Genomic DNA, 27,829 nt, shown 5'->3' with positions numbered 1-27,829 from the left:
TTGTTGGAATATACTCTTTATACTGCACATGTGTGTATATATGGGGTTTGGGTAAGAAAAGGACTCCGCATAAGAACACATTTTAACTGGAGACAAAGGGAATAAACCTCAGGAACAGCCACAGAGGAGAAATCCCTCCTCCAGGATGCACATAATGTGCAGTAGAGTCTCTGTCAGTCTTCACGTTGGGATGCGAGTGTGGTTTTGGAGCAGAAAATATGACCTTATCTTACCTGAAGTTCCTCTAAAGCTGCTGTCACACAGATGCCTGCAGGACTCTGTACCATCAAGGTGTGCACACAGTCAGCTGGTGTTGAATTTGTGGCTCTGATGTGAAAAGTATGTGTTGCTTGGTTGGACTACAACACGATTCAGTGTTGGGATGTCAACAGTCGGGACACGCTGTAACTTTGGCAGAAGGTAAAGCTTACCAATGTGCACCTCCCTGAGAACTTATGTCTATTTATAAAAGCACTTTGTGTCCTCACTTGAGTTTCCAGTGCTCGGCCCAACTCTGGTCTGAATATGGGCTCGCATGCTGACACTGAGGAGCCGTAATGAGCTGCCTCCGGTTACCACAGGTAACGAGTGGCGTCGTATACGCTTTGTCTCCACACGGATGGAACGGCGCTGCAAGAACTCTGCCGAGCAGGGCATCGTAGTGATGGGTTATTTCGGTACTTTCCACTGACTTTCCAAACTGTGGTACGTGTACCACCAGTGGTACGTAAGCTTCCTCTGGTGGTACCTCCTTGTGCCTTTTATAATGTAATTTAATCATATGTGTTTGTAAGGATGGATGATAGGTGTGGGTTGTTTCGTGTGTAGTGTTTATCCTGTGAATCCATGTGGAGCTTTACGGCTTTGCATGAAAGGTGCTTGGTTGGAGGAAAATCAGAAATACTGTTCTATTGTTTATACCAGGGTATGTGATTGTAGTGAGGAATTTTGACCGGAATGATTTCCCTCCTAGAACCCCAAAAGGAAGTTGACGTACTACTTGTAGTACACATACCACAGTTTGAGAACCATGGTCTTAGACGATATGTCTTGCGCACCTCTTGGCGGAAGCGACTCTGCGTCATGACGCACCATTCTTGTCGTGCCACAGAATCATCAGCCTGGAGGTTCTCGATGCTGATTGGTTTAAGCGTCATTGCAACATATTCAAGGATTAAATGACGCACAAAAAAAAACCACGTGAACGACGTGATATGTAGAGCAGGGGAAACAATCGCGCTAGAGTATCTGTCACATTTCTATCAACGTCTCTTGAACATCAAAGTCAGCACTGCACACACTGGTGTCATTATTTAATGACCTGCCAAGTTTGAAGTCTGTCGAGTGACCTGTTCTACACACAGTAACAAAACATCAGCCACTGTCACCAAACAGTCACTCTATTTTTGTTATCACGTTGCAGCTTCTTATCATTCTGCGGTGACTCAAATGTTCCACTATCTGCTGCTTATCTCCCAGTATTTGCTCAACAGCAGCGAGATGGAAAAACACATTTCCATCCACACATTTTTCCATTTTCACATTTTTTGGAAAAAACAGTTCAAACATGGGATACATTGTAATTGTGGGGGTGGAGGGGGGCAAGAACTTTTTCTCCTGTTAGGTCTGCGAGACCTTTCGATAACTTCTTCACCTTTGATGTGATGGCCAAATTCAAAATGGCCGACTTCCTGTTGAGTTGAGACCATGGTCCCAATGAAATATTTTTGTTCGTCTTGGGCTGTGACGTGTTTCCACAAAGTTATGTAAATTTGCTGCAACTTATCGGCTTTGTCCTACCAACTTTCGCCTTGGGGGTGCTACTGAGCTCTTCTGCCCCACTTTTATGTCTTCCACATATCTGGACCACTTTTAAAATAGGTCCGGATAAGCAATTCAAAGTGAAGGGCCTCACTCTTCTTTGAACTGCCACCTTATTGTGGTGGAGGAGTTTGGGTGCCCTAATGATCCTATGAGGAGCAATGGTCCCTGGTATGGCCTCCCATGGCAAATTGGTCCCAAGTGAAGGGTGATACAAAGAGCGGTTCAGAAGACCCCATGAAAAGTAAATCAAAGAGCCAGTGCATCCTGACCAGAGGGTTACCCGGGTCCCGGCCTAGAGTTGGGGCCCATGCGTGAGCACCAGCCCGAATCAGCTACATGGCTCACCCCCCCTGTGGACCCGCCTCCCGCAGGAGTAACTTGAAGGGTCCAGTGCTATGTGGATAGTGCGGCAGACCAAGGCGGGAACCTTGTCGGTCTGATTCCTGGTTCCGAAAATGAACATTTCTTGCCGGTTCTGATTTGCGAGGAAAAATAATCATCTCAATAGGAACAATAGGTTCCTTGCACTTCCTGCCAGGAGCCGTTCAGCCTTGGGGACTTTCGTGCTCGGGCGCGAATGAAACAATCAATTAAATCAAACAGTTAAGAGATTAAAGTGTTTGAACCCCCCGATCAGCCTGTGTGGTGTTGATGTGCCAACTTCTACAGCGAAGATGGCGACGTGTCAATTAGAAGCAGCTTATCCTTCTGTCATCACGGAGAGAACGAGGAAGCCGCTGAAAAGAAACGAGACGAACCAGCAGAAGACGGATGTGGACATGGGCGTAACATGTTCTCTTTGACTGTTTGACCTACATGACACTGACACACATCAGACACCTGAGCTTTCATGGACGTTTTCCAGCAGGGTTCAATCACTGGGGCCTGAAGATTATGTTGTTGCCAAGAGAGCAGAACAAAACAAAACACAGAGCTGGCCTCATTTCTCCCAGCAGGAAATACCTGCAGTGGAGAAAAGAAAAGCGCAGCTGGAGCTGGTTACAGTGAGAACAGCTTTGCAACCACAGCTTTTAATCGTCCTGTAAGGTTTGATTTGTTGAAATGTCAGCAGAGCTGCTTGTCTGCTCACACACAGTTACACAGCTATCAATTTAGACAAACATTTATTTATCCTGGAGGAAAAATGCCGACTTTGTTTGGTCCAGAAACTAGAAAGGATCGTTTGATTTTTGTTTCATTTTAAGCTTTTAAGAGAGTTGTGGAAAGTAATGACTTTACAATTTAAGATTTTACAAACAACACATAAAATAGAGTAGATTTTTTTTAAATGGATTATAATGGATTTAATCACCTGCTGGTGTCATTACAATTAGTATTAACGACATTTATAGTAATAATATATATTATTATTATAATAACATATTAGCATTAGCAATGTAAGTAATGAAGGGAAGTATTACACAAAATTCACCTTCACAATCTAAAATACACAAAGATAAAATGAGTTAACCCCTATATAGAGAGGAAAAAACTATGGAGGATCATTATAATTACATTATAATAAATGTATAAATAAATTAATCCAGACATAAATTAATGAATGAAAAAATAAAATAATAAATGAATGAATTCAGAAATAATTATGAATAAATGTATATTTAAATAAAAGAATATATAAATGCATTGAAAACCTTTATATCTGTTTATTCATTCATTATTTTATTTATAATAATGTCATCCACAGTCCTCCATAAAAAACACACAAACATACTGATAAGTGAAAACATTTGCAAAAAAAAAGAAAAGTAAAAGAAAAACACACTAGCAAACAAAGCAACAAAGAATAAAGTTGGTTCTATCAAGAGGAATATGAAATATAATGTCTGTTTCATCAGATGTTGTTATTGTTATTTGTCATGTATTCATGATAAATTAACTATATGCATGTTTGATGGTTGATTGTATTTCCTCTCCCAAGAACCAACCGACAGCGTGACTGTTGACAAAAGAACACACATGAACCCGTGATTCCTCATCGCCGTCTGTCTCTTTCACAAAAGAGAAGTGCCATTAGACTCTCTGACTTATTTTTATTCCACCAGAAATAGAATTTTTCCCAGAAAATAAGAGCACTTTCTTTCCAGAAACTGAAAACACATTAAAAATGCGTGCATTTGCAAGGATCAACTTTGATGTGGCACCGTGACTCTTTTGGAACTGATTCTTTGATTCTTTAATTAGCTTTTCAAGCTCTTTATCGTATGAAACCTCATGTTCTGAGACAGCAGGCTTTTTAGTTCATCAACAAAATCAGAAACAAAACAGTGAGGCCTCCGTCTATGGAACAGTGTTATCACTGAGAGCAGCAGTGAATATCGATGTTTAAGAGGCAAACATAAGACCAACATCGTTATTTAACCAGGGTTTTAACTCAGAGTTTGTTTCTTTCCTTTTTCATTTATTTATTTGAATTGTTGCGCTCCCCATTTTATGATCTGAAACGTTCTACTTGCCTGCATTTTTTAGTACTTAATCTGTCATGTTTTTACCATTTCACCGCATCATTAAACCATTTTATTACCCTTACTCGATAAACATGACCATTTTAGTGTACGTACAGTATTTTTCTTTCAGTCCTGCTTGTTGAGTATTTTCATCTCATGTGACATCTTGTGTTTCCCCTGCTTGTTTTTTGTAGTGTCTTTTAATCTTATGTGCTTGTAGGGATGGATGATGGGTGTGGGTTGTTCCTCAGGTGGTACTTGGTATTTAAAAGTTTCATAACCACTGGTTTAGGCCGTTCCAGTTTGACAAGGAAATGTGTTGCTGTTGCAGAACAGGGGGGGGAAAAAAAGAATGTTGCAGTGGAAAATGTTCAAGCATCCGTGAACATTCGAGTCAACAATCAGCTGTGAGATCCAGTGATCTGAGCCAACCCTACATTTAGCTGGAGACTGGAAGCTCATGTCCCCGGCACTTGCGGTGTAATTTAGTCTGCCCACTTAAGACATTAAAAGTGAGTTTAGAGGTGTCAACAAAACAGTCATCACTTTACCTTTTAAGAAGAAAAAAAAAAAAGAAATCTCATGCAAAAATGTCCAAAACACAAATTAACTTGAGTCAAGTCAAGAGAAGACACACGGAACTCTTTGCCAGTAATTTTTATTTTGAGATATTTTGTAGAACAGGGGAACCAATGATTACAAAAAAAGTTCGTAAGTGTCCTACATGCTACACCTTAACCTAATTCATCATGCTTGCCTGGAAAAAAGTACAAAGAAAAAAACGTACAATTATAACGGATGTACATTATACTCACCATCAACTTTTACTTTGAATGTACCTTTCTCTTTTTTCCATGCACGCAATTGTTTTTTGTTTTTTTTTACATTACATTTAGATAAAAAAAAATTAAGACTTTTAGGCGCTTCTTTAAACCATAAAGCAGATTTTTTTTCTACTAAAAATCGCACCTTAAAAAAAAGACAAACAAAGAATGGTATCCATAAGGACGATTTTGATGTAAAAAGGAAAGCCTCGACTTATTTTGGAACACAAGATGAATTTGCATCCTACCATTTTTAAAAAAAACAAAAACAAAGCAACACTTACACGCCCATTTAGTGCTGAAATGGAAAAAAAAAAAGGAAGTCTGTCCCAACTCTTCAATCTTCAATAATCACATTGAAACAACACATTACTTTTTTTTGATAAAATAAATATCACACATCTGCTAGAAATAAATAATGATTACTGAAACACCTCACTATGTTAAATGCTAAAGTGAGACAGATTTCATGTACGCGACCACTTCATTTTCAGGGTATGAGGATGGTCATGTGTGTAAAGCACTAGTGCGGCTTCGAGTGTCTCTCGCGGCTGTTACCTTGAGGTAGATAACACATTTACATCAACGCCTACGATAATGGTTGCTGCTGGCATCATGTGTCAGATTTACAGTATGAAAGGGTTCGTAACGTAAGGAAGCTTTCTTTGGGGGGGGGAACAAAAATGTAATTTTAAAAGAAAAAGCCAACCGTCCGTCCTCGTGTTTCACAAGTATCCAAATCATGGGAGGCTGTTTGAAAGCACTTTACAGCGATGTCAGCATCTACCATCCTCCTCGTCACACGTCTCGTTTCATCCTCTTCTTTATCGATTTGTCCATCTTTTCTCTCTCTCTCTCTCTGCTACTTCACTTCTCTCTGATCATCTACAGTACTTAAATGTGCGAGTGACATGCCAGTTTAGCAATGAGGGCGTGGACGTTAACCCATGAAGGCCTGGTGGTCAAGGCTCAGAGTGATGACCAAAAAAAACTCTTAAAGATAATAAATCACCCACCAACGCATAAAAAATAAAATTAAAAGTTACCATAATAAAAAAGGTATGAAATGATTCAAGTACAATAATATCATATTTAACAAAACAAAAAAAATCTCTAGATTTTGCACTGTAAGGGAGGATACGTTTCTTTAATTAAGATGCTTAAAGATGCTGCTGTATGTTTTGTGGGCTATTTGTGGGGAACATTTGACCGCGCAGGGAGTGAGGGACGCCTGGATGGATTTTAGAGGCAAGTCTTCGGTGCTGTCGAACCCAGGCAGGGCCAGAGAGTCCAGCTGCATATTCAGCACAAGCTCCGTGTTCATGCTGAGGAAGCTCTCGTCCAGGTCTTTCCCCTCCGAGGGCTCCGTCTCGGGGGTGGCCACGATGTCTCCGGCCCCGTCTTCCCTCCGGCTGAACAGGCGATCCAGGTAACTGGTGTAAGTGCTGTCCTTCTGGAAGTGGTCCTCTTTGCGAATGTCCCAGCGTACTTCATCTATCAAACAGCTGCTCTCCCCGGAGCCGAACGTCTCCCAGGGGCAAGCGGGCCAGGTGCTGTCACCGCTGACAACTCCCAACCCCCCGCCGCCCAACTGGGCGAGGTTTACCAGGCACTTCTCCTCCTTCTCCCGACTGATGGTCTTGGAAATGGAGCCTGAGCGGGGAACCTCCAGCTGGGAGACGGAAAAGTTGAGCTCGTTGAGGAGGCCCACTTCGCTGAGCAGCGCCACCTCCTGACAAGGCTCTGGCTGCAGGCTCAGTTTAATGGTGCTGGCGATGAAGGAGTCAAAGTCAAAGCCTTGGTTCTGCTGACCTTGAGGTTTCTCTGTCTGATGCTTCTCCTGATCCCTGTCCTTCTCCACTGGACTCTGGGTCTTCTCGGCTTCCTGCAGTGCGATCTGGGCCTTCACCAGCCCATTCTTCTCGCACTTGCTCTTTGCCTTGCGGTCCGCCTTCTCCTTGCTCTGCTGCTCCTTCCAGTTGGAGAGGTCAATGATGAGTTTGGGTTCATAGTAGTGGTTGACTTCACTGTCCCTCCAGATGAGGTTATCCAGGTAAGAGGGGGATATGACCTTGTAGTTACAGGTGTTGCTACACTGCAAGTCACAGTATTTGTTCTCGTGGTGGTCGTCGTCCTGCCAGGATCGCTCTGGCGGGAACAGACTGGAGTAGTCAAAAGACGGCTCGTCCTGGAACTTCTCACGATCTACATCGGCGTATTTACGAGGATCCACCTGCAAAAAGACAGCGGTCAACATTTAGCCTTTGCCATCATGTCAAAATGTCCGTCTGCACCAGGAAATTTCACAACGTTTACGACAGTTCATGTACAAGTAGAGAGGGAAGTTATTGGTTTCAATGAGAAAATGTGGATTTTGAAATCTGAAGACGTACCTGAACCTCCTCCTCATCGGTTACATCAGAGAGTGCTCTTGGGTCAACCTGAACTTCGTCTGGGTCGAGGGTGCTGTGCAAGTGCCAATCAGCCTCTGACAGTTGGCTCTCATGATACCTGAGAGAATGAACGAGAGAAAACATCAGTACACAAACACAGAAGTGGTTCAGACGTTTATATACTGGATCGAACTGTGCAAACTAGCTAATCTAGAAAGAAAAAAGACATTTCTAGTTTGTTTTCTGCTCAGGTGACCCATGTGTACATATTTGCATAGAGCAAAACACAAACACATGACCTGGGAAATATACTCTTTTTGTGTCCTTGAGTCAGATCACAGAGGGAATGAGTGAACATACCTGTCACATGTGTGGCTGTGGCTCTGGTCCACAAGCAGGATATCATCTACTTCATCCTCAATGTGGAACGGGTGCAGCGATACAGGCTCATCCAGGGGGAAGGAGTAGTCAGCCATATAGGGGTGAGCGAGGGCCTCCTCCGCAGTCAGACGATCCATGGGATTAAAGGTCAGGATCTTCTCCAGGAAATCCAAGGCTGTGGATGCAAGTAAACACAGAGGAAGGACAATGAGACGCTTGTCTTTGGTCTGTGTTCACGATGACATCATGAGCCTGCGAGAATAAGTGACTGGTGCTCACCCTGGGGACTGACGTCGGGGAGCAGCTTGGCCAATGGTGTGTGCGGCTTGGACATGTCGTTGCGGAAGAAGACGGGAATGACACTGTGGAGCTCCTGTCGGTCTTCCTCCCGCAGCACAGGGATGGACTCCAGGATCAGCTGCATCTGCTCCAGTTCATGGGCTCCTGAAACATTAGGAGGACACATTTGATTACACACTGCTCAACTGCTGCATGACTGATTGAGTTTGTCCTGAGCAACGCCGAGCGCAGAAGGACAGAAGATGATATTTGCCTTGGGTTCAGGAAAAAAGAAAAAGGAAAAAGAACAGTCGGTCTCTCCAGCTGCAGCTGGATATATATAAAGACCAATTCTGGGCCTAGCGTCTGTCTGTTCTTCAACAGGCGTTAAGATTAATTGGACTAACATGTCAGTCCTGCTCTCATGACTGTTTGCGAGCATGTTTGATTGTGAGGTTTCACAGTGAGTCAGACTGAAAACAGAATCAACACTTACCAGCAAAGAGAGTTTTCCCTGTGAGCATTTCAGCAAAGATGCAGCCGGCGGCCCACATGTCGATGGCTTTGGTGTAGTTGTTGGGAGAGAGCAGCAGGCGAGGAGATCTGTACCACTTGGTGACGAGACCTTCAGAGAGATGACCCTGTGTTTGAAAGGGGACGTGAGACCTTTAGTGGCAACTCTGGAGAGTGGAGGCTAGTGTACAACTACTCCAACATCAGTTTTAGTGGTCTTTGACTAAGTCTTCTCTTTATGCTTTAAAGCAAGGGCCATGCTTTATAAAGACCACACCTTTGCACCACCATGTTTCTTCACCACCAGCCTCAGACATTCCATTTGCATTTTAAAACAGAGGTGTACTATACAAGTGAAGAAGAATCTCTCTGCCCACAAAGACCTGATGCATAAAACATTGCAGGAGGGGGACATAGCAGAGAGACTTGGAAAGTGGACGAGTAGAGACAGTTGTGAAAGAGTGTTTACATTTTTTTTTTCTGGTATGCTAAGACCAAAGAGGTTCCCATAAGTGCTTGGGGAAAAAGAAAGAGTGAGCAGAGGAATCAGTCTCACAATTGGGTGTCTTACAGACTGGATCTTACACAGGTACCAACTTATGTCAATTTACAGCATTCCACGTGCTGTGTGGGTGACACACAACACCTGCTGCTAAAATGAGTCCCAAAACAAGCCCGGTGTCAGTCTGTGCTTCACTCATGTGCCGTTTCCTTAGCAAACTCTGCCCTGTGCCGGTCACGTACGCAGCGCAACATGGAGACAAAGACCTCAGAGAGAAGAGACGGATGAAAGAGGGGGGATCATACACGTGCGGGCCCTGTCAGCAGTCTGAGAGAGCAGGATAATCCCCTGCTACTGACACGCCAGAGACACCAATCTACACTCCACTTTCACCCTCTGCTCGACTGTTCACGGGAACAGAGGACATTGAATGGAAAGAAAACTGACCTGTGGGAGTGTGTATATGTGTGTATGTATACACACTGGGGGAGGGGAGACGGTAAAACAACACCGCCGTTGCCTTTGACTCTCATGCAGTGGTACGGGCGAGACCAATATGGTCAGCTCACACTAAGCCAGGCTCCTGTGTCTGCCCTAATTTAGCCGCAAATACTAGATGTCACACTATCCTGGAGCATGTCATTGCTCTGCACATCCTTTTATTGATTGGTTTATAAATGACAAGTGTTCGGCAGCCTTCACCAAGAACCCTATCAAGGGAACAAAGGTGTTTTTAGATGACTGGTCAAAACCTGCAGGGCTGCCCAGACCTCATTCTTAGACTACTTCCATACTACTGCGCTTTAGTTTAAGAATGCATAAATTCTATTCCTGATACACCCGTCATCCACATTACTCCCATGTGTAAGAGCCCCAAAAAGAGAGGTTTAAAAATGCAGCTACCTCCCTTTCCGTTTGAAACCTAAATGGCTGCCTTTCATTAGAGAAGGGAAACAATGATGCAGTGACCCTCATTAACTTCCTGATTTTTTGTTATCAGCTGTGACTGGACTATCAGCTTATAGATAAGAGCTTTGTTTAACACTTAAACAGTTTCATTGTTTCACCTTGTTGTTCTTTTGTTTGTAATTCTCTTTGAATCCAAGCAAACTACTGCAGAGGATAGAGTTGACTTCCTTTTCACACCAGCATGTGCACGTCCTGTGTACCTGAATGCTCACATGACATATTCTTAGAATAGAATCAGATTACCTCAGGAACTTGTCTGGATAAAAAGATTGTATGGATGTAGCCTCAGAAACTGTGTCTACTCTATGTGATTGTGGTCATGGTGGAGAGTTGGGCTACAACATTTTTATGCCAACTCAATGTCTCAGATTCTGTTGAATATTTACTGGTTTCTTTTGCTCCAGTTTGACAGGAAATCTAACTCAGTTGGTTTGTGGACAAAACCATACATTTGAGGATGTTTGAGGAACATTTTTGACTAAACAGCTAATGAATAATCGATGAACAACAATTGTAGTCCTCGACAAGAGTAATACTTAAACATCCACAGAGAACATTGCAAGGGATGAGTTTGAAAGATCTTGGGGTCATGGATTAAGGATTACTATGTACTAAATGACTTTGAACTAAATGAAGCAGATTAATGCAGGAGCAGAAAGTAGCTGAGGGCATTTCCCTCATGATCTCATCCCCTCTGGTAACAGTTGCTGAATCAGTTACTCACCTGATCTTGCTCAGACCAGGCTGACATTTAATGAGTCATAACAGGATCTCTATGTCTCAGGTTGCGGTTACACAGCAACCTTTAGCACCAGGTGTCAGTTCAGGTAATTGGTGTAGAGTCAGTAAGAGATCATTAGCATTGCCTCCATTTTTAGCATAAAGCCTGGCTGCTCCTCAGACACTGGTTACCAAAAAAAAAAATTAAATGTCAGATTTCCTCGCTGGCAGTGAATCTAATTTAGATTTAACCCATCCACCCACACAAACATGAAATCATTTCTTACAGGGAAGAGGCAATATAAACAGGGATAAGTGGCGCTTCACCGCCGTCTCAACACAATGGAAATATGGGCCCAATATAAAGAGATTAAATAGAAAAAACACCCAGAGAGCACAAATCTCCTCTGAAGCTGCTCAGTTTCATATCTTGATCAACACCTACAGCTAACCATTTCTTCCTCTGGCAATATCATCAAAATATGCCCTTTATTTGTTTTAGTTATATCGCTCACGGCATCTATCTGATTTATGGCAAACTGCTGTTAGTTCCTGCTACTATTTATTCTTAAAAAAACAGTAGAGATCCTTTTTCCGCATTCATGCACTCTCTGGTTAGATCTCGTCTAGTCTGGTGCCAGACAGGCCTGTTGCTGGCTGAATAAGTGGGTCAAATGTGTGTGTGTGTGTGTGTGTCTGTGTGTGTGTGTGTGAGTGTGAGTGTGTGTGTGTGAGAGTGTTTGACGTTGTGGTTTGGATCTGTGTGTTGTGCAGAGTCCTCATGTGGCAGAGAGGACCTCGGTGAACCCTATTACATTCCTGGAAAGTCTGCAGTTATTATCGCTACTGCATCGCAAATGGATTTTACACAGCTGCAGACAAGCACAGGCTTGCACACTCACGAGTCGAAATTTATATTTTTTATATACATCATCCTGTCTGAAAGGTTTTTAACCTCACATGTTACTGGATTTCACCTAAAATAACATCTTGGCACACGTAGCAGTTGTGACATTCCTTAGTTAAGGAATATCAAATGTGTAGTGTCACCCTGTAGGAGTTAATCTTACTCGCCCTTAGTTATAACAAAACCTTACCCGTCCTTAGCAAAACAAAAGTATATCTAAATATAGGAATGTCACTTTCAGTGTTGGTGAACGTTAACCTTAAAATAAAGCCTCAATCAAGGCTCCCACAATGCGACAAAGAGCTGGCTGGGGGGAGAAGAGGGATCGGGGTTTCAGAGATTAGATGAGTGCACGTGAATTCTTGTCATTCTTGTTTGTGGGCCACCACAAGGGCCTACAGTGAAACAAAGCCTGGCAGGATTAATGAAAGCCTAAAGGGAATCGTGAGGAGTTATGTTTTTATTAACCTGAGAAATGAGAAAACAAAGGAGTGTAGGAGGCCGAGGTAGAACAAATGCCTTGTGCCTACACGACTGATTCAAGAAATCCAGAGAGCAGATAAGAAACAGAGGTTCCCTGGCAAAGAGCTCCTCTTTATTTAGAAACATTATCCAAATAACATGCGCTCAGCCTCCCAGCTGCTCTGGCTCAAACCGTCTGCCAGAAGTAGAGGGTGATTGAGGGCAAATTTGCCCCACGTGTAACTTAAACTGAACTCACTGTTTTTATGCTTTAACACTTCACTAGGTGCCTTAGTGTGGGGGTTCATTTCTCAACACGCCTCATTTGGTCGGAGGTTGGTAGAGATCTCGGTAAACCCACACCCACCACATAACTATTATTACCATCATAGCAGATACAAATAAAAACACTAAAACTCTGTCTGGGAAGTAAAGAAGCAGCCTGTTGGAACCAGCAGCCTAATTTAAACAGTCTATAATGTATCCTTGACAAAAACCCAGCAGCAGTCTTTTGCCACAACACCACTGCAGATAATAGCCAACCCCAGCCAAGCAGCTCTTCAATTCCACACTCACCAGCATGGTTTCCATCAGGGAAACTGCTTATTGAGAGAGAAAACAACCCACATGGCAAAGCCTGATGTGAGGGAGGAGTGCAGTAATTTTGGTTGGGTGGCGACAGGAACCAAAATGTGTGAGAAACTCTCACTTCTTCCCAGCAGCTAAAGGCTGTCACCTTCCTCATCTTGTTTCCTCGTCCCCACAGAGGATATGAGTAATACATGTCTGAGCAGAAAATGTGACAAGCAGTGAGTGGAAATGAGCAGTTCTGGTAAACTAATGTGTGCGAGACAAGCATGCATCTCGGGATGATGTCAGATGTGGCAGCATCAAAGCTCAGCAAGAGATGAATGAGGCCGTGCCAGTCGGAGGGATACCATCACGTGAGCCACTTCAGATCCTCGGGTGACTAATCTGAGACACGTGTAAGCATCTGACTGAGAGAGAGTGAGGAGGAGCGAGAGAGGGACCTAGATTCTCTCACACCACTCCACCATATGGCCTTTGACTGGAATTCGCTCATCCCTTTATAAGAGGGTGACAGAAATACACAAGGGCAATACAGACGCGCCACCTGGCTACAATTAGACGAGGTTGTCCACACACTTCTCATACTAAAGATAGAACCAACCTCATTTATTGGTACTTCTTTATTGTGCTGCTTCACAAAACAAAATACAACTTTATGATGAGCACTAAACTGTGTACTTTCAACACTGTGGGGGTGTTCACATGTGGCTTTTGATGTCCATGTCAACATTTCACTGGCATCAGATAAGAAAAAGAAAAGCACTCATAACAGAGTGAAAAGAGCCTTCTGAGACCTCATTTTCTCAATTCTACAAGTTGCATGCTTGACAAATGGGGTAATAACCTTGAGGCAAGCAAAGTAGGCACTCATGAATAAAATTTGATACCATTGTGTGTCTATAATGGCTCTGCTGCAGCCTAAAGCCTTCATCACCATCATTAGACACCGACAGAAAGCTCAAGGCGAAACTGGGTATGACTTGCAAATGCTACATTACATTTTTATGTGAGAATTCAGATAATCTTTATGTTTTTCTAAGCCACATGATCATGAGCCCACTCATTTGTATATTTAGACTTTGAATTGAAGCACAGCTCAGTTTAAAATGTAAACTTCTTTTAATGGAAAACAAAAAAAAGCCCAGGGTGAAGTTTTCCATAGCCTTTATTCTCCGTCGAAGGGAAACTGAAGCAATGCCTCAAGGAACCACATCTCATCTTTTTTACTTCCTGCTGAGCTACATCATTCTGGAGTAGGCTGCATATTTGTGCAAAAATGTAAACATCTTGTGCCGGAGCAACAAGAGAACTTTTTGCCATTTTTTTTGGCTTTCTAAAAAAGAACTTACCTCAGCTAAGTTTAAACACACCACTCAGTGAATTCATATATAGTCATAACCCACATTTTTAACAACAACAACTCAGAGACAGATCCTACCTTGTGAGAGTAGTGGGGGTCCATGATGCGGGCCAGTCCAAAGTCCCCAATCTTCAGAACCAAATCCTCTGTGTTGACAAACAGGTTGGCAGGCTTGAGATCGCGGTGCAGCACATTGGCGGAATGGATGTACTTAAGGCCCCTGAGAAGCTGGTACATAAAGAGCCTGGCATGGCCCTCAGACAGAAGGCCCCTCTCCAGCAGCTGACACAGGTCAGTCTCCATGTATTCTTGTACAATATAGACCGAGTTGACCTCTGTCAGGGACACCACGTCCTCCGTTAGCCTGCGACCATTGGGGCCCAGTGTCTCAAATACCTACACAGGGAGAGCCGTAGTAGTGGGGAGTCAGTCTTCAAGTTGCAAAGGACCATCATAAACAGATCTTTTTTTAAATAAGAAAATGAATTTACCTTAACAATGTTGTCATGGTCGAGACGTCTGATAATCTTGATTTCCCGCAGCGCATGCTTCACACTCTGGGGGTCAGTTAAGATAATTTTCTTCACAGCTACACGCTTGTCACACTCTGTGTCGACTGCCGAGAACACCAGGCCGTTCCCTCCGTAGCCCAGAGGCTTCAAGTCCATGTAGCGAGAACCCAGGTCGAAGCCATGGATGTTCATCAGCGACTCAAACTTCTCTGCCATGACGACTGTTTTCAGCTTTCACACCAAACTTCCGCTTTCCCTGAAGCTTGGTCTCTGGCCTGTTTTTTAAAGTCCAACTTTTACACCAACTGAGGAATTTATTGGACAATCACCCCACTGCTTCAAAAGGCTCAGCTAACTGACCCTTGTACGGATGACTACCAAGTCCCCCTGTCTAGCCCTCACCGTCAGATAGGAGGCACTATTGTGTTATCTAATGTTCTTTCCATGTTAAATAATGAGAGAAAAAACTAAAGACATGAACTCCACCACAATTCTGGATGTTTGGCTACCTTTAGATGACTTTTGTGATAGACTAGTGTTAATAGACTGCAATGGAATGAACTTGGAGGCTGATTAAAAAGCACTGTGACTATGTCGAACTATAAAAGCATGTAGTTGCATCCTTACAGTGCAGATACATTCAGTGTATGACTGGTCCTGAGCTGCGTCATATGAAACGTGCCGTGTAACTTTTTTTTTCAACTTTTTTATCTACCTAGTTTTCTATAAAACTGAAATGTGTCTGGCCTTAGAGTCTTCAAAGTAAGTTTTCACCCTCAGTGATCAGGTGGCTCAAGCTCGCCACAGTCGCAGTCAAAACTATCCTCCATTTTACTTGGGTATAATCTGAAAGACAAGAGATAAAAAAGAGCATAAAAGCGTAAGAAAATAGTGCATTGTTCGGAGTGCTGCAAAAGAGGCTGCGATTAATTTCAAATACACATGTGCATTCTGTTTACTTCTGGTGGTCGCCATGGTTTAATCTACACAATTTGATGAAACGGCTACTAAAAAACAATGCAAAGAATTGATTCACTGAAAAGGTTGTCTACCAGATCCAGTCTACAATACAAGGGTGTGTTAGTCATGGGCAATAATAACGCTAAGCCAAGCAAGGAGCTAACTAAAAAGCTCCAAATTACCATTGTAAAGAACGACGGATTGAGAGAAATCTGCCCTCTAGAGGAAGCAAAGTATCATGAAAAGACATGCAAAAGATCACAATTCATACTTTACGCATCAGTAAGTACGCAGAAGTCTACTATAATCGCAAACCGCCCATGCAACCCTCATGGACCGTATGCGCTTATTGTACATGCCCCATGTAGCACACAGTCCAGTTAGTGGCACACTCTTATTTTGGTAAAATATGGCAACAACCATGGTGGTCGCTTAGTTAAGAGGTTATATGAGAGGGTCAGGCAATACACGGGTAAGCAAAAGGGTCAAACTCCTGCACAAATGGAAGGGAATAAGAATACAGATGCGTGGACGGCTAGCATAAATGTACCTGCGACCACTGGATTTCTGTGAATACTAACAAATTGTATTAAAGCTCACTTTGCTGATCAAAGACTTTAAACTGCTGTTGCATATTATATGGAGCAGAATTTGTAACCTAATGTTTTAGTTGCACAATACAGACACAAATTTCACTGCGTAAATTGTGCGAACAGAGTAGACAAAAGTGACACAATACAATGAAAGACTTTCTTCTGCAAATTTTTGAATGTCTTCTTAGTCTGCTCTTTAATAAGCACATTCATACAAACAAGTGAATTGCTCATTAATACAGTGGTTTTAAATCCTAACATTCAAGTATACAAACTTATGTATTAAGATCAAAAGTTGGGGCTAATTCGAACAAATACTACCTTTTATTGTTTGGATCTTTAAACTGCTCTAATTGTCAGTTCAATCAGTCCATCACAGAGCAAAAGCAGCAGGTTTCACAAATTAACCTTTTCTTAAAGGGCTCTCGTTGAACTGCGGGTGCATTCATGGAAAAATAACCCCCCTCTTCCCCCGCCCGGTTTCGGCGCTTGTTAATCCGGTTTCTGGGTATCGGTAAAACTGCGAGTTCACCCACGGACGCTCGGCTAAGGTGAACAACCTAGAGAACAAGTAGAAACCACATCTAACAGAGGTTGAGAGCCGTTTTAACCCGGGGTTTTCACGCTCACGTCGGGCCGCCCATTTTGGCCTTCACTAGGTCTGGCGGAAAAAAAAACCAGCGGAGGAAGCACAACGGCAGGCGGACTCGCTGCCTAAGGAGACGTCCATCTGTTTTAATATAACACACAACCGCGTACACCTGTCAACACACACATTCATCAAAGTACTAGTACAAACCTAACATGTCAGTACAAAATGTTTTTAATAAACATTAGCCACAGCACTCTGGTACGAGCCGCCGACAAAGCGAACAAAGGAGCGGTTGTTGGCGGAGGCTTCCGACTACGTGGTACAGCTTCACTGGAGAAAAGGCACAAAAGCCGACGTCCGTTTCGCCGCTTAAAACCACCGCGAATCGACTGTGACAAGACACAAAACAGTAACAAAAGAACCGACATGGAAGAAGAGACTTACAGTCCTTGTCCGTAGCATTAGTTTCATGGTATTGTTAAGTCAAACCCGGAGAAGGTTTGAGTGTGCTCCGCTCCCTGAGCTCTGCGGATCTGTCGAAATCGCCATTGAGGCTGGGCTCAGCTAAGCGAGGCGGCGTGACGTCACGATGCTGCGTTCACCGACGCTCGGAAATATCATAAAATTATTGTCAATATTCATGGGAATTATGGGGAAAAAATATGAAAATTCAAACTAAAAATTCATCTGATTTATACACTTTTTTATTTTGGCGGGTAAATGGAGGATTAGGTAATCCTAAATGAGAAATCCAAAAACATACTTTTCCCCCGATAATACTCTTATTGTATTAAAGGGTGTTATAAAGTAATTCTATAAAAACAAACAAACACCCAGGAGGAGTTGGGGCAGAAGGTCCAGTGTAAAATTTAGGAGGATTATTGGTAGAAATCGAATATACTACCCAAAATCATGTTTGTTTCTTTTGTTTGTTTTTGTAGCCTTGGAATAAGCTATTTTAGGCAAGGGTCTTGCTTTACAGAGGCCATCATTTTGTGCTGCCATGTTTCCATAGCAACCAGAACAAACCAGCCAGGGCACACGTTTTGTGTTTGATGCTGAAATGAACATAAACGCCATGCATAAATCTGACAAAGATAAGAGGCGGAGTGCGTAGAGTGGAAATAGTGACGTCAGACATGAAAGTGTTTACATCCTTTTTTGTTATTCAAAGGCCACCGTAGGTCACTGACAGGGTTTCTGCATCAAAGTCAAAACAATCGCGTGGAACACGTCGCGTCACAGTGTTTTTAAAACTCCTGGGTGTGGGAAACTTTGAGCCGCATTTGAAAGCAGCAAGAGTCATTCAAAGGTTGCAGGTCACGTGACGGCGGTGAGATTCAAAATCTTAACCAACCTGGTGCATTACGCACGTTCATGGTTACGTCATAAGAGCATTGTTCAAATGCCAGTAAACAAGACGAGAGTTCAGCCACAGCTGCAAACTGAGGGAAATAAGTTTGTTCATTCATTTAAACTAAAGTTAAGATATATATATAAGATATATCAATAATAATAATAATAATCATAATAATTTAGACTGTTAGCCGCTTTACAGAACAAAAAATAAACAAACAAAGTACATAATGCAATGATCTTAGTTATTTGAAGATAACCAGATTGAGTATATAACTTAATTTCACAGCTTCTCTTCACAATCTAACATCTCTCTCATTTTTCCACTCATGCATTTTATTTATTTTACATACAGAAAGTGGTGTCTGCTGTTGTTTTCCTGCATTCATCCACAGTCGTCCTGTCCCCCTCCCTCCTGTTTCCCCTTTGATAGGACTTAAGTGTTGTTTTCCAAACATGGCACGGTGCTTTGCATTAGTGAGTGAGATAAATCCCTCAGTCAGGTCATTCATTCATTCATTCATTCATTAATTCATTGCGGCTTGTGGATTTAGAAAAAAAGTCCATCTGGTGCGTGGGATGTTTCTCTTTTTACGCCTTATGCCTGGCCATCTCCTCTGGGATTACACGTCAGGCAACAGAAGCAAAACAAACAGATATAAAAACAATCCCATCAATGATTGGTCTATGCTCTGTCAACAAACCCCTCATCCAGACCGTAGCTGGTTGCTGTACATGTACTGTAGCCTGCTGCTGTGAATGGATGTGAGTGGAGCAGAGCGGAGTGGAGTGGAGTGGAGTGGAGTCGCTGCAGTCTACTCTACATCAGCATCCGCAGGCTACAGACCATGTGAGGAGCCATGTGCCCGGGAATGCAGATGCCTCTCACACTGCAGGCCGGGATGGGCTCTGCGATGGAGAGCAGCCACTGCATGCGGACTGAGAGAGACAGAGAGATGCGACACACTTGGACAGACACTCTATATGTCTATATGACATTCTGTCTCCTGTACCTAATGATACAAATGTAAAATATCTTGACGGTGCATTATTGGTACCAGTTGCATTGCTCTCACAGCAAAGGACTGTGTGCATATTTACAGTACATTATACCGTAGATACTGTCCTAAAACGGTAGATTACTGCACAATTTCATAATAAATGACTGTACAAATACTATTTTTACTGTGTATACATACTATTTTCACTGTGACTTTACATACTACTGTCATGCAGTACATTGCTGTGATTGAGCAGTATTGTTCCTGTGTAAATTACTGTATTTAACTGTAATAATCGCACTTACTTTTATATGTGTATCTGTAACAGATAATTCCAAAATATAACACATTGATACATACGGTACTGTACCGTAAATTATTGCAGCGATAAACTTTTCAATTTATAATCTTATTTAAAGAAAAAAGTGAGTGAAGCTTCTACAAGCACACTTTTTTCACTCTTAATCTATCTATTGTGTCCAAATGAGCGTTGACGAGAGACAGTCTGTGCAAAAAAAATAAATAAATCGTAAATAGACTAGTAAATAGTTATAAATGCTGCTAAGTCACAAAGACTGTCTTTCCAAAGTTACTTTTTTTTGATGACCTCTTTATTAGAGAAACAAAAAAGAAACATATATTACTTGTCACGTCAGACAAAACAGACGGTTCAATCTGTCCTCTTGTCAGAGTAATTTGGACTCTCTGAATATTAGTAATCGAGCTAAATGAATCAGATTTATTACTGAAAGTATTCCCTCCCTCTGGCTAATGTCCTGTCACATATGACTCATTAATGAAGGCTGCATTAATGATTACTATATACTACACTACCCTCTATAAACCTACGTACTTTCTCACCCTATAACTTTCAGGAGTTTTGAGACCATTATTCCACATTTTTTTTAAATGATTCGGAGAAGAAAACTTAAAAGCTGACAACAAGGGGACTCCATAGGACATTCAAATGTTGAAAACCATTGTCCGTCCAACAAAGACTAAAGTGGCTTCAATCACTGCCATTTACACTGGTGGTAGTAGTAGTATTAGTAGTAGTGTGTTACTGTGATGCTCTAATTCCAAATAAACCAAAACCAGAGTAACAGAGATCATTACATAGTTTCTCCTGAGTCACTGGTGAAGATCACATCCACATCCACGTGTCCTCAGCATCACATCAAAATTCTCTTAAATGAATACAATTGGAAATGGTCTTGCCACTTACTGAGGCCGAAATCCTCCAGAGACGCCTTGAGGAACATAGTGCAGGCGGTAATAGTCCACTCAGAAGAAATTAGTCCATATCGAGCAGGAGGAGAAGATTCAGCACAGTCCAGTATCTCCTTGTAGTGTTGTGTTGTGTTATGTGGGCAGATGAGTGTATTATCAAATCCCTGCCAGTGTGTTATCCTTCTCCATGTGCCATTGGTTGTGAGGAGGAGCTCCATGGAGAGTTTATATAGGCCCCGGTCGGAGAGGGGAGGGGGGCGGAGCCTGCTCTGTGTTAGAGTCTTATTAGAGTTCACTGTCACCACCTCCTCTCTGTGTCTTCATCATCATTTTTCACACACTTTCCTTTGTATTTTAGTCCAGCAACAACAACAGATCTATACTGCGAATTAGTGCCAGGATTTTAAAGACAAGAACTGTAAATGTCACAATAAATCCATCATCACCATCTTTATCTTTGGCTTTAACTTTATTGTTGTGTGTGATTGTGAAAATATGTGTCATTAACAAGGATATCTTCTAAAGTCGTCTTTAAAATGACAGTTATACTGTAGTTTTACAGGAAATTACTGCTACAACCACAGAAACACACTGAATGACATAGTAAAATACAGTATCTCTATATGCTAAATCACAGTATTATACTTTATGACATAATTACAGTAATGTCACAGTAAAATCCTTTATTTATACTGGAAAAATACTGCTATATCACATAACATTACACAGTTTTTGGGTGATTTACTATGAAATGATGCAGTAACGTACAGTAAATATACAAATACAGTATTTGTTGATTAACCATTTAATTTTCTGTGAATGTTCTGTAATTTCTTTACACTTGGTCGCTCCCTGCAGCCTTTTGTGGTGTAAAACGTGCAAATTCACTTCTTGTAATTCATTATTTATATCTTATTTAAAATCACAGGATCACACACAGTCCTAATGGATTATGAAAACCCTTTCAAAACACATGGGAGGAATGCAAAAAATAATTGTCCTAATGAGTCTCGACTGTCACTGTTGTGCAAAAAAATACAAACAAAACTGGAATAGTAGTAATAATAATAATGATAATAATGATAATAATCACAATGACAGGTGGAATTTAATTTTGTTAAAGCTAAAATAATATTAAGGGGGAACTAAACCTTTGAGGTGAAAAAATGCCACAAAGTGGGATGAGAGCTGAGTGAAGGAGAGGAAACCTAGGATCCCAGTACTTGCCTGTATCTTAATATAAAACAGACATTTACTTTTAGCCCGCTGCTCACTATCAAGGTTAAACTGTGTAAAAGTTTGGGTGCCCTCGTTCTAAAGGGACTTTCTTAGTTTTTCATTTACGGTGAGTGTTGGACACCAATGATTCTGTGCTCCTCACGTCTCCTTGTTTCCATCCTGGAGACTCGTATCTCGTCATCTCTGACTGAGAAAAGCTCTTGGTTGGGTTTCTGGACTCCTCCGCCTCCATCTGCTCGTCATATGACAGATTTACAGGCATCTCCGCAGACTGTGGCATGTTTGGACAGTGAGGAAACGTGTGCGTGTGTGTTTGTTTGATTTTCAAACCAGGCTGCTGCGGGGTCCACATGAGCGGCGTGTTATCAAAATATTTGAGTGGATGTGCGAGGAAATGAGGGCAGCGCTGTGGCTTTGGTGCCGTGTGCTTATATATATATATATATTTTTTTTTTTTGCTTTTTCTTCTGAATAATTATCACTTCTGCATGCCTGAGAGATTTATCAATGGTCTGTGATGTTTGCTGGCAGTTTGTTGTTGCTGCTGTTAATCTACTGTAACTAACGCTCATGGGATAGCCTGGGTATTCCAGGCCGAGGCTTGTTTGATAAACCCCGTTGATTATTCATGATGACCTTAATTCCTATATTGGAAGCACATGGGCAGCTCTTAAAGATACACTATGTAACATTTCTGCATTTTAAATACCTAAAACGACAGAACTAATCTTATATATTTTGTTAAATTACTTAGATTAACTCTTTAAAGGCACAATAAGTGATCAAAACCATAACAAAAGACAGAGTTTGACATGGAAGCAGCAAGGGATCATGGGAATTGTTGTCTTCATGTCTTGTTTGCAGATGAGGTGACCAAAATTGAAACTGTCCATTACCCAGATATAGAAATATGGCAAAATATATAATATTAATCTCATTCTCATTCTATTTTAATGTAGAAATGTTACAGATTATAGCTGTAAATCCATAGAAATCTACGTTTCTATTTAAGGTCATTTAATTCAGGTTGTTTTTTTAATGTCTCTGGTATCATTTCTTGGGCAGAAGAAAATATCACGACAGGGAAACCACAGGAGACGACAAGACAAGACAACAATTCCCACGATGCAATGTTGCCTCCTCATGTCATCAAACTATGTCTGTTTTATTCTTTTCAGCTGCAGAAATGACTGCAAAACTCGGCATTTACCTAATATGTACCATTTCTTGCATTAAAATATCTGAAAACAATAAGACTAATGTTATAGATTTTGTTGAGTAGAGTAGTTACATTATTGGCAAATGGCAAATACTCTGTTGCCATTTGCTGCATGTTCTGCCTCCCTGTAAAGGGCAACAATTCCCAGGATCCCACGCTGCTTTCCGACGCCATCGAACTACAAAGTCTTTTGTCGTTGCTTTGATTAAGAGACACCTAATCGCAGAAATGACAGACTGTGCGTTTTCAACCTCAGTTGTCAGACACTCTGTTTCTACCTGCAGCCTTTGTGCAAATCCACTTCTTGTGATTTGTTATTTTTGTCTTATTTTAAATCAGACGATTACACAATCCTAATGGATTACGAAAACCGTCCGAAACACATTTGAGAAAATTGAAGACATGAAGACATGAAGACCCTGTGATCTAAACACACCCCGGTCATGTCTGGTACCATGTAATATATGAATGTCACAGTTCACAGATTAGGTTTCCAGCTCATGGGGCAAAATACTGTTTACTGTACGTGACTTGATGTGTTGCCGATCATTTGCAGGACGGTGACGAAATGTTCAGACGGACTTTTGTCCTGCACTCGACGTGCGATCGCCTCAGATGGAGAAGCCCTTTTTTTCCCTCATACGTGTTCACTCGGAGCGAAGTGGATGTTTCATCCCACTGCTCTGTGTTCCAGGACGTTTCTGTCTCGCTGCGTCAGCACAGCGAGAGTCCACGCGCCGCTGCTCAAAGGCAAATGCGTTCACACCGCTGTGTGCCTGTGTTCAGAGCAGACGGGAGCTCACTCATCTGTTCAAATGATTGACTCAGAGGGGTGAGTGTTAGTGGGGCATGACGGCATTATTGCATAACTCACAACAACGCTTGCAACGCGGCCTGTAATTAGCCCCCCCCCGTTACAGGCTGATGTACGGTGTGATGTTTTTATTCAAATCTGGAACATGACTGTGGAGTGTCTGTATATTAATCAGCTGCACACACAAATGCAAGGAACAGATGTTACAGCGGCAACAAGTCTTTCATCATGCATCATCACCGTCTAATGTGGCCAAAGGTTTAGTCATTTTGTTCTGTACTGGAGCAGGAGGACGGAAGAGAAGGGAAATCCCTATAACTTGTAGTCTTTTTTTCATTTCATGTTCATTTTTATCACCGTATCTCTTTGTGGCCAGGTCTTTTGAATCAGTTTCTTGTTTGGTTTTAATCACCTATGTGTATCTAGATTTCTGGAAAGGGTAACCAGAACAAGTACGGCGGGCACAACTCGACTGTCTTTCTGAAGGTTTATTCCACATACGCAATTAAACAAGCAGTTAAGCAGCAGTCAGTTAGTAGTTAGAAGTTAGTTAGAAGTTAGTCAGTTAGTTACTTTTTTTGCACTTGCTCCATGGACTCACTCACTCGTCTCATCTTCTACCGCTTTATCCTCCAATCCCAGGTGACATATTAGGGTAAAAAGCGGGGTACACCCTGGACAGGTCACCAGTCCGTCACAAGTCCACAATGCAATTAAAAAAAAGTTTATTTTTACTGTACAACATTGTGTGTATTCACATGGCCAGAGAATGAGAATTAACTGTAGAGGAGAGGAGATACACATCCATCTGCCTTTGCTTTGCCTGTCCTCTCACCATCTGTGAGTGGAGCATCCTAAGACCTGCAGGGCTCTGTGTTGCTGAGTTTATGTGTATTTATATCTTTGTGAGGACATTTTGTCTGTGCCCCCAAAACTTTAAAATGCTTTCTCAAACCAGGGTTAGGGTTAGAATTGGGTTGGTTGCAGGGCAGTGGGTCCCCAGGACCAAGATTGAGAAATCCTGGGTTAGGGTTAGTGGCTAGGGAATGCATAGTGTCTATGATGTGTCCTCATTAAGATATAAAAAAAAGTCTGTGCATGTATGTGTAAATTTATTTCAAGACACGATAAACACACGTGTGGTTAAGGTTAGAGTAAGTCCACAGGAAATGAATGTAAACCTATGTCCTCTGAAGTTATGGAAACCAGACTGTGTGTGTGTGTTTACATGTCTTAAATAGGCTACAATTTGAACAGGCTTTTTGAGGATTAAGACCTGGTTTTAGGGTTAGGGTTAGAAATAGGTTTAGGTTAGAGTTAAGCATTTATTTGTGATGGTTAAGGTTAGGGTAAGGGGCTGGATTATCCACACACAAAGAATGCAAAACCAGCATGTGTGTGTGATTGGGGTGAAGCTGTGATGTAACCTGATTTGCCTAACTGCACTGCAGAGAAATGATTAAATGATCCAGTGGGGACTTTTGGTGGTACGTGTGCATGTGAGAGTGTGTGTTAATGTGTGACTGGACTTGTTTGTATAGGATCAAAGATAAAATTGGGTTTTTTGCCGTGATGTAAGAGGATCAGACGCTTTGGAATCTGTTTGTTAACAGGACTAACACAGAGACCTCTCAGCCATAGGTGCCTGTGTGTGCGTTGAACGGGGTCAAACATGTGTTTTTTTGGAAGCCACTGAATTAATCGGCTTAAACTCAAACACATTTAGATGACTAAGACTCTTACTGTATATTTTGCCTCGAGCTAAATGTCACCTGCTAATCACAATTACGTATGTGGCCGTTGCGGTGCATCGGTGGAGAAAAACGAGGAGCAGAAAATGTGTTTGATAGCTCAAGTGAGCCTGGATTCAACAGCTAACCTCAAGGTTGAAAGGTCACCATGGAAACAAAAACAGGGTGGCTAACCCACTAGCTACCCTTGTAGAATTTGTTGCTAGCTAACACATGGTACAGTTCTAGCATGACTCAGCTCGGCTCTACTCGACCTTTCCCCCCCTGCTTTTCCATGAGGGATAGTACTAGTGCTTTTTTTTGGTACCTGCTCTGGCGAGGTTCCTGATTGGTCGGAAAGTGTCGCCACTGGAAGAGTCATGAGCACGGCGACCGACAAAATACAAAAGCCTCTTTAGCTGCTATCAAAGTTGTTTTGACTGGTTTTTTGTTTGAATATAGAAGTCTATGGGAAAATTAGGCTGATTTGTCCAATAGGAGGGAGAGGATTAGAAGGTACAATGTTTTGAAGATCCAATGAGGTTACTTCAGTAAACAGTTAATGTCTCAGTGGCTAGTTTCGGGTCTTCAAGTCTAATTTATGTTCCCAATTTGAGGAAAATAGACAATAAAGTACGTAACATAGTTCAATAGGTGCAGGGTTGCAGGTGACGGCATTGTGATCGAGTCGATTCTTATGGGGGATGTTACAACTGGTCGTCACATGGCAAGATTTCTGGAGATAATGTTGATTGTTGATTCTCAAGACCAAGTTGTTAAATTAAAAACACTGAAACATCTGGAAAAACATTTTCACATTTGTGTACTATAGCTTTTATCTGAGGCGACCTTTCCTTAAAGATTTTCATTGCATTTATTGTCCAACTTACATTCAGTTTTTTGGTTACTTTGTAGGTAGTACTGATGCTGGATGCTAGCAGAGTTGTCTATCCACATCAGCTCAGTAGAACAACCAATAGGAGGCTTCCTATCTCTCCCTGAGATGCCCTGTGATTGGTCCATCTCTCCTCTCAGACTAGCGCCACTGTTGAAAGCTGAAAACAGAGCCAAGAGTTGGCATTGGAGTCCATTTGTCTCAGACGACTTGATTTACATTATAAAAGTTTATTACGTTCAGTAACAACAGAGAAGTATATCCTGCTTAAACCAGCTGTCATTTCATTACAGAAAAGCTACAATAACACACTTGCATGGAAACAATTTTTCCAACCAATAAAACCATAAAGATTAGAAAACGGGGCCAAAGTCAGACGCTGTCGGTGACTTCCTGCTGCGCTCATGACAGAACAAACCGCGAAGAATGTCTCCATCAACACCTGAATGAGACCATAAAACTCAGCTGATTACAGCAAGAACACAATGTCCACAACATTTCAAACGTAGAAAGATAGAGATAGACAGAGATATGGTAAATGATGGCTGCGACTTCAAATGATGTGCGCAATATGCAGTGTTTACTGTAGATCAGGGTTTTCCAGACAGCAGTTGTTGTATTTCTGTCAAACTGGTGGGGAGGGGACGCTACAAGTGTGATTTGATTTACTATAGAGCTGATTATGTTAAGATATAAAAAGTAAATGTGCATTTTTAACTTGAAGCACGGCACAAAACGAATGAAACTCATGACTTAACTCAAAATAAATGGAGAAAATGTGGTCATAGCAATGGTACTACATGTGTGAGGAACAGGTATAATGTGATTTCTTACTGTCCAATCTGCTGTGGAGCCTTATTTTGGTTCAGTGTGGACAATAAGGTAGGACAGTGGTTAGCACTGGTGCCTCACAGCACAAAGGTCCTGGGTTTCGAAACCCTGGTCTGTCCTGGTCCTGGTCTGTTGCCTCACTGGCGTTCAACTAGGAACCTTCCTAGGTTCCTGGTAGAGGATAGGGCCGTTTGACTGAGGGTCTTTCTGTGTTGAGTTTGCCTCGCATGTGTTGGTTTTCGCCAGGTTCTCCAGTTTCCAAAAAAACATGCACAGTTAAATTGGACACTCTAAATTGCCTGTAGCAGTGAATTTGAGCACATGTTGGTCTATATCAGGGGTGTCAAACATACAGCCCGGGGGCCAGAACCGGCCCGCCAGACGTTCCAATCCGGCCCACAGGATGAATTTGTTAAAATTTCACACTAATCTAAACGTAATGTCAAATGCTCCAGATACCCGTGACTAAATGTTTGTGCCTTTATAGATCCAGTGTGCTGTGTAAATAGTAAATTTAGGCATGATATTGTTGAAATTGCACTTATATTTCTCAAGAAATTTCATGTTTTGTAAAATTATCCTTCATTAAATGTAAAACAAAGGAGAAAAAACAAAGGGGTTCTTGTTGTTCATAGGTTATTATGCTATTATTTTACTATTTTTACTG

At 41.9% G+C, this 27,829-nt stretch overlaps 1 protein-coding gene across 2 annotated transcripts; it reads right to left on the bottom strand.

The window, feature by feature from the left end:
* Window positions 1–4,931: 4,931 nt before the first annotated feature.
* On the bottom strand, window positions 4,932–20,626 carry mapk6 (mitogen-activated protein kinase 6). Of its 2 annotated transcripts, none has more exons than XM_044016547.1 (8): window positions 20,430–20,626; window positions 14,682–15,548; window positions 14,269–14,586; window positions 8,663–8,807; window positions 8,167–8,331; window positions 7,867–8,062; window positions 7,507–7,624; window positions 4,932–7,346 (listed from the first exon to the last, which is right to left on the bottom strand). In XM_044016547.1, the coding sequence occupies exons 2-8, from the start codon at window positions 14,916–14,918 to the stop codon at window positions 6,261–6,263; spliced, it is 2,265 nt and encodes a 754-aa protein (XP_043872482.1). In that variant the 5' UTR covers window positions 14,919–15,548; window positions 20,430–20,626; the 3' UTR covers window positions 4,932–6,260. The 2 variants fall into 2 exon arrangements, with proteins under 2 accessions (XP_043872482.1, XP_043872481.1); XM_044016546.1 differs by lacking the exon at window positions 20,430–20,626 and adding an exon at window positions 17,292–17,412.
* Between the last annotated feature and the right edge of the window lie 7,203 nt (window positions 20,627–27,829).

Source organism: Solea senegalensis, unplaced genomic scaffold (assembly GCF_019176455.1).
Source record: "Solea senegalensis isolate Sse05_10M unplaced genomic scaffold, IFAPA_SoseM_1 scf7180000014592, whole genome shotgun sequence".
Taxonomy (NCBI): domain Eukaryota; kingdom Metazoa; phylum Chordata; class Actinopteri; order Pleuronectiformes; family Soleidae; genus Solea; species Solea senegalensis.
Note: the sequence above shows the minus strand (reverse complement) of the source record. Positions and strands in the feature narration are given on the sequence as shown.

Coding starts and splice junctions, on each gene's coding strand:
- mapk6 (XM_044016547.1), bottom strand. CDS start 14,918: ATGGCAGAGAAGTTTGAGTCGCTGATGAACATCCATGGCTTCGACCTG. Junction 14,587..14,681: donor ACCATGACAACATTGTTAAG/GTAAATTCATTT, acceptor CTCCCTGTGTAG/GTATTTGAGACACTGGGCCC. Junction 8,063..8,166: donor CCCCGACGTCAGTCCCCAGG/GTGAGCACCAGT, acceptor TTGCATCCACAG/CCTTGGATTTCCTGGAGAAG.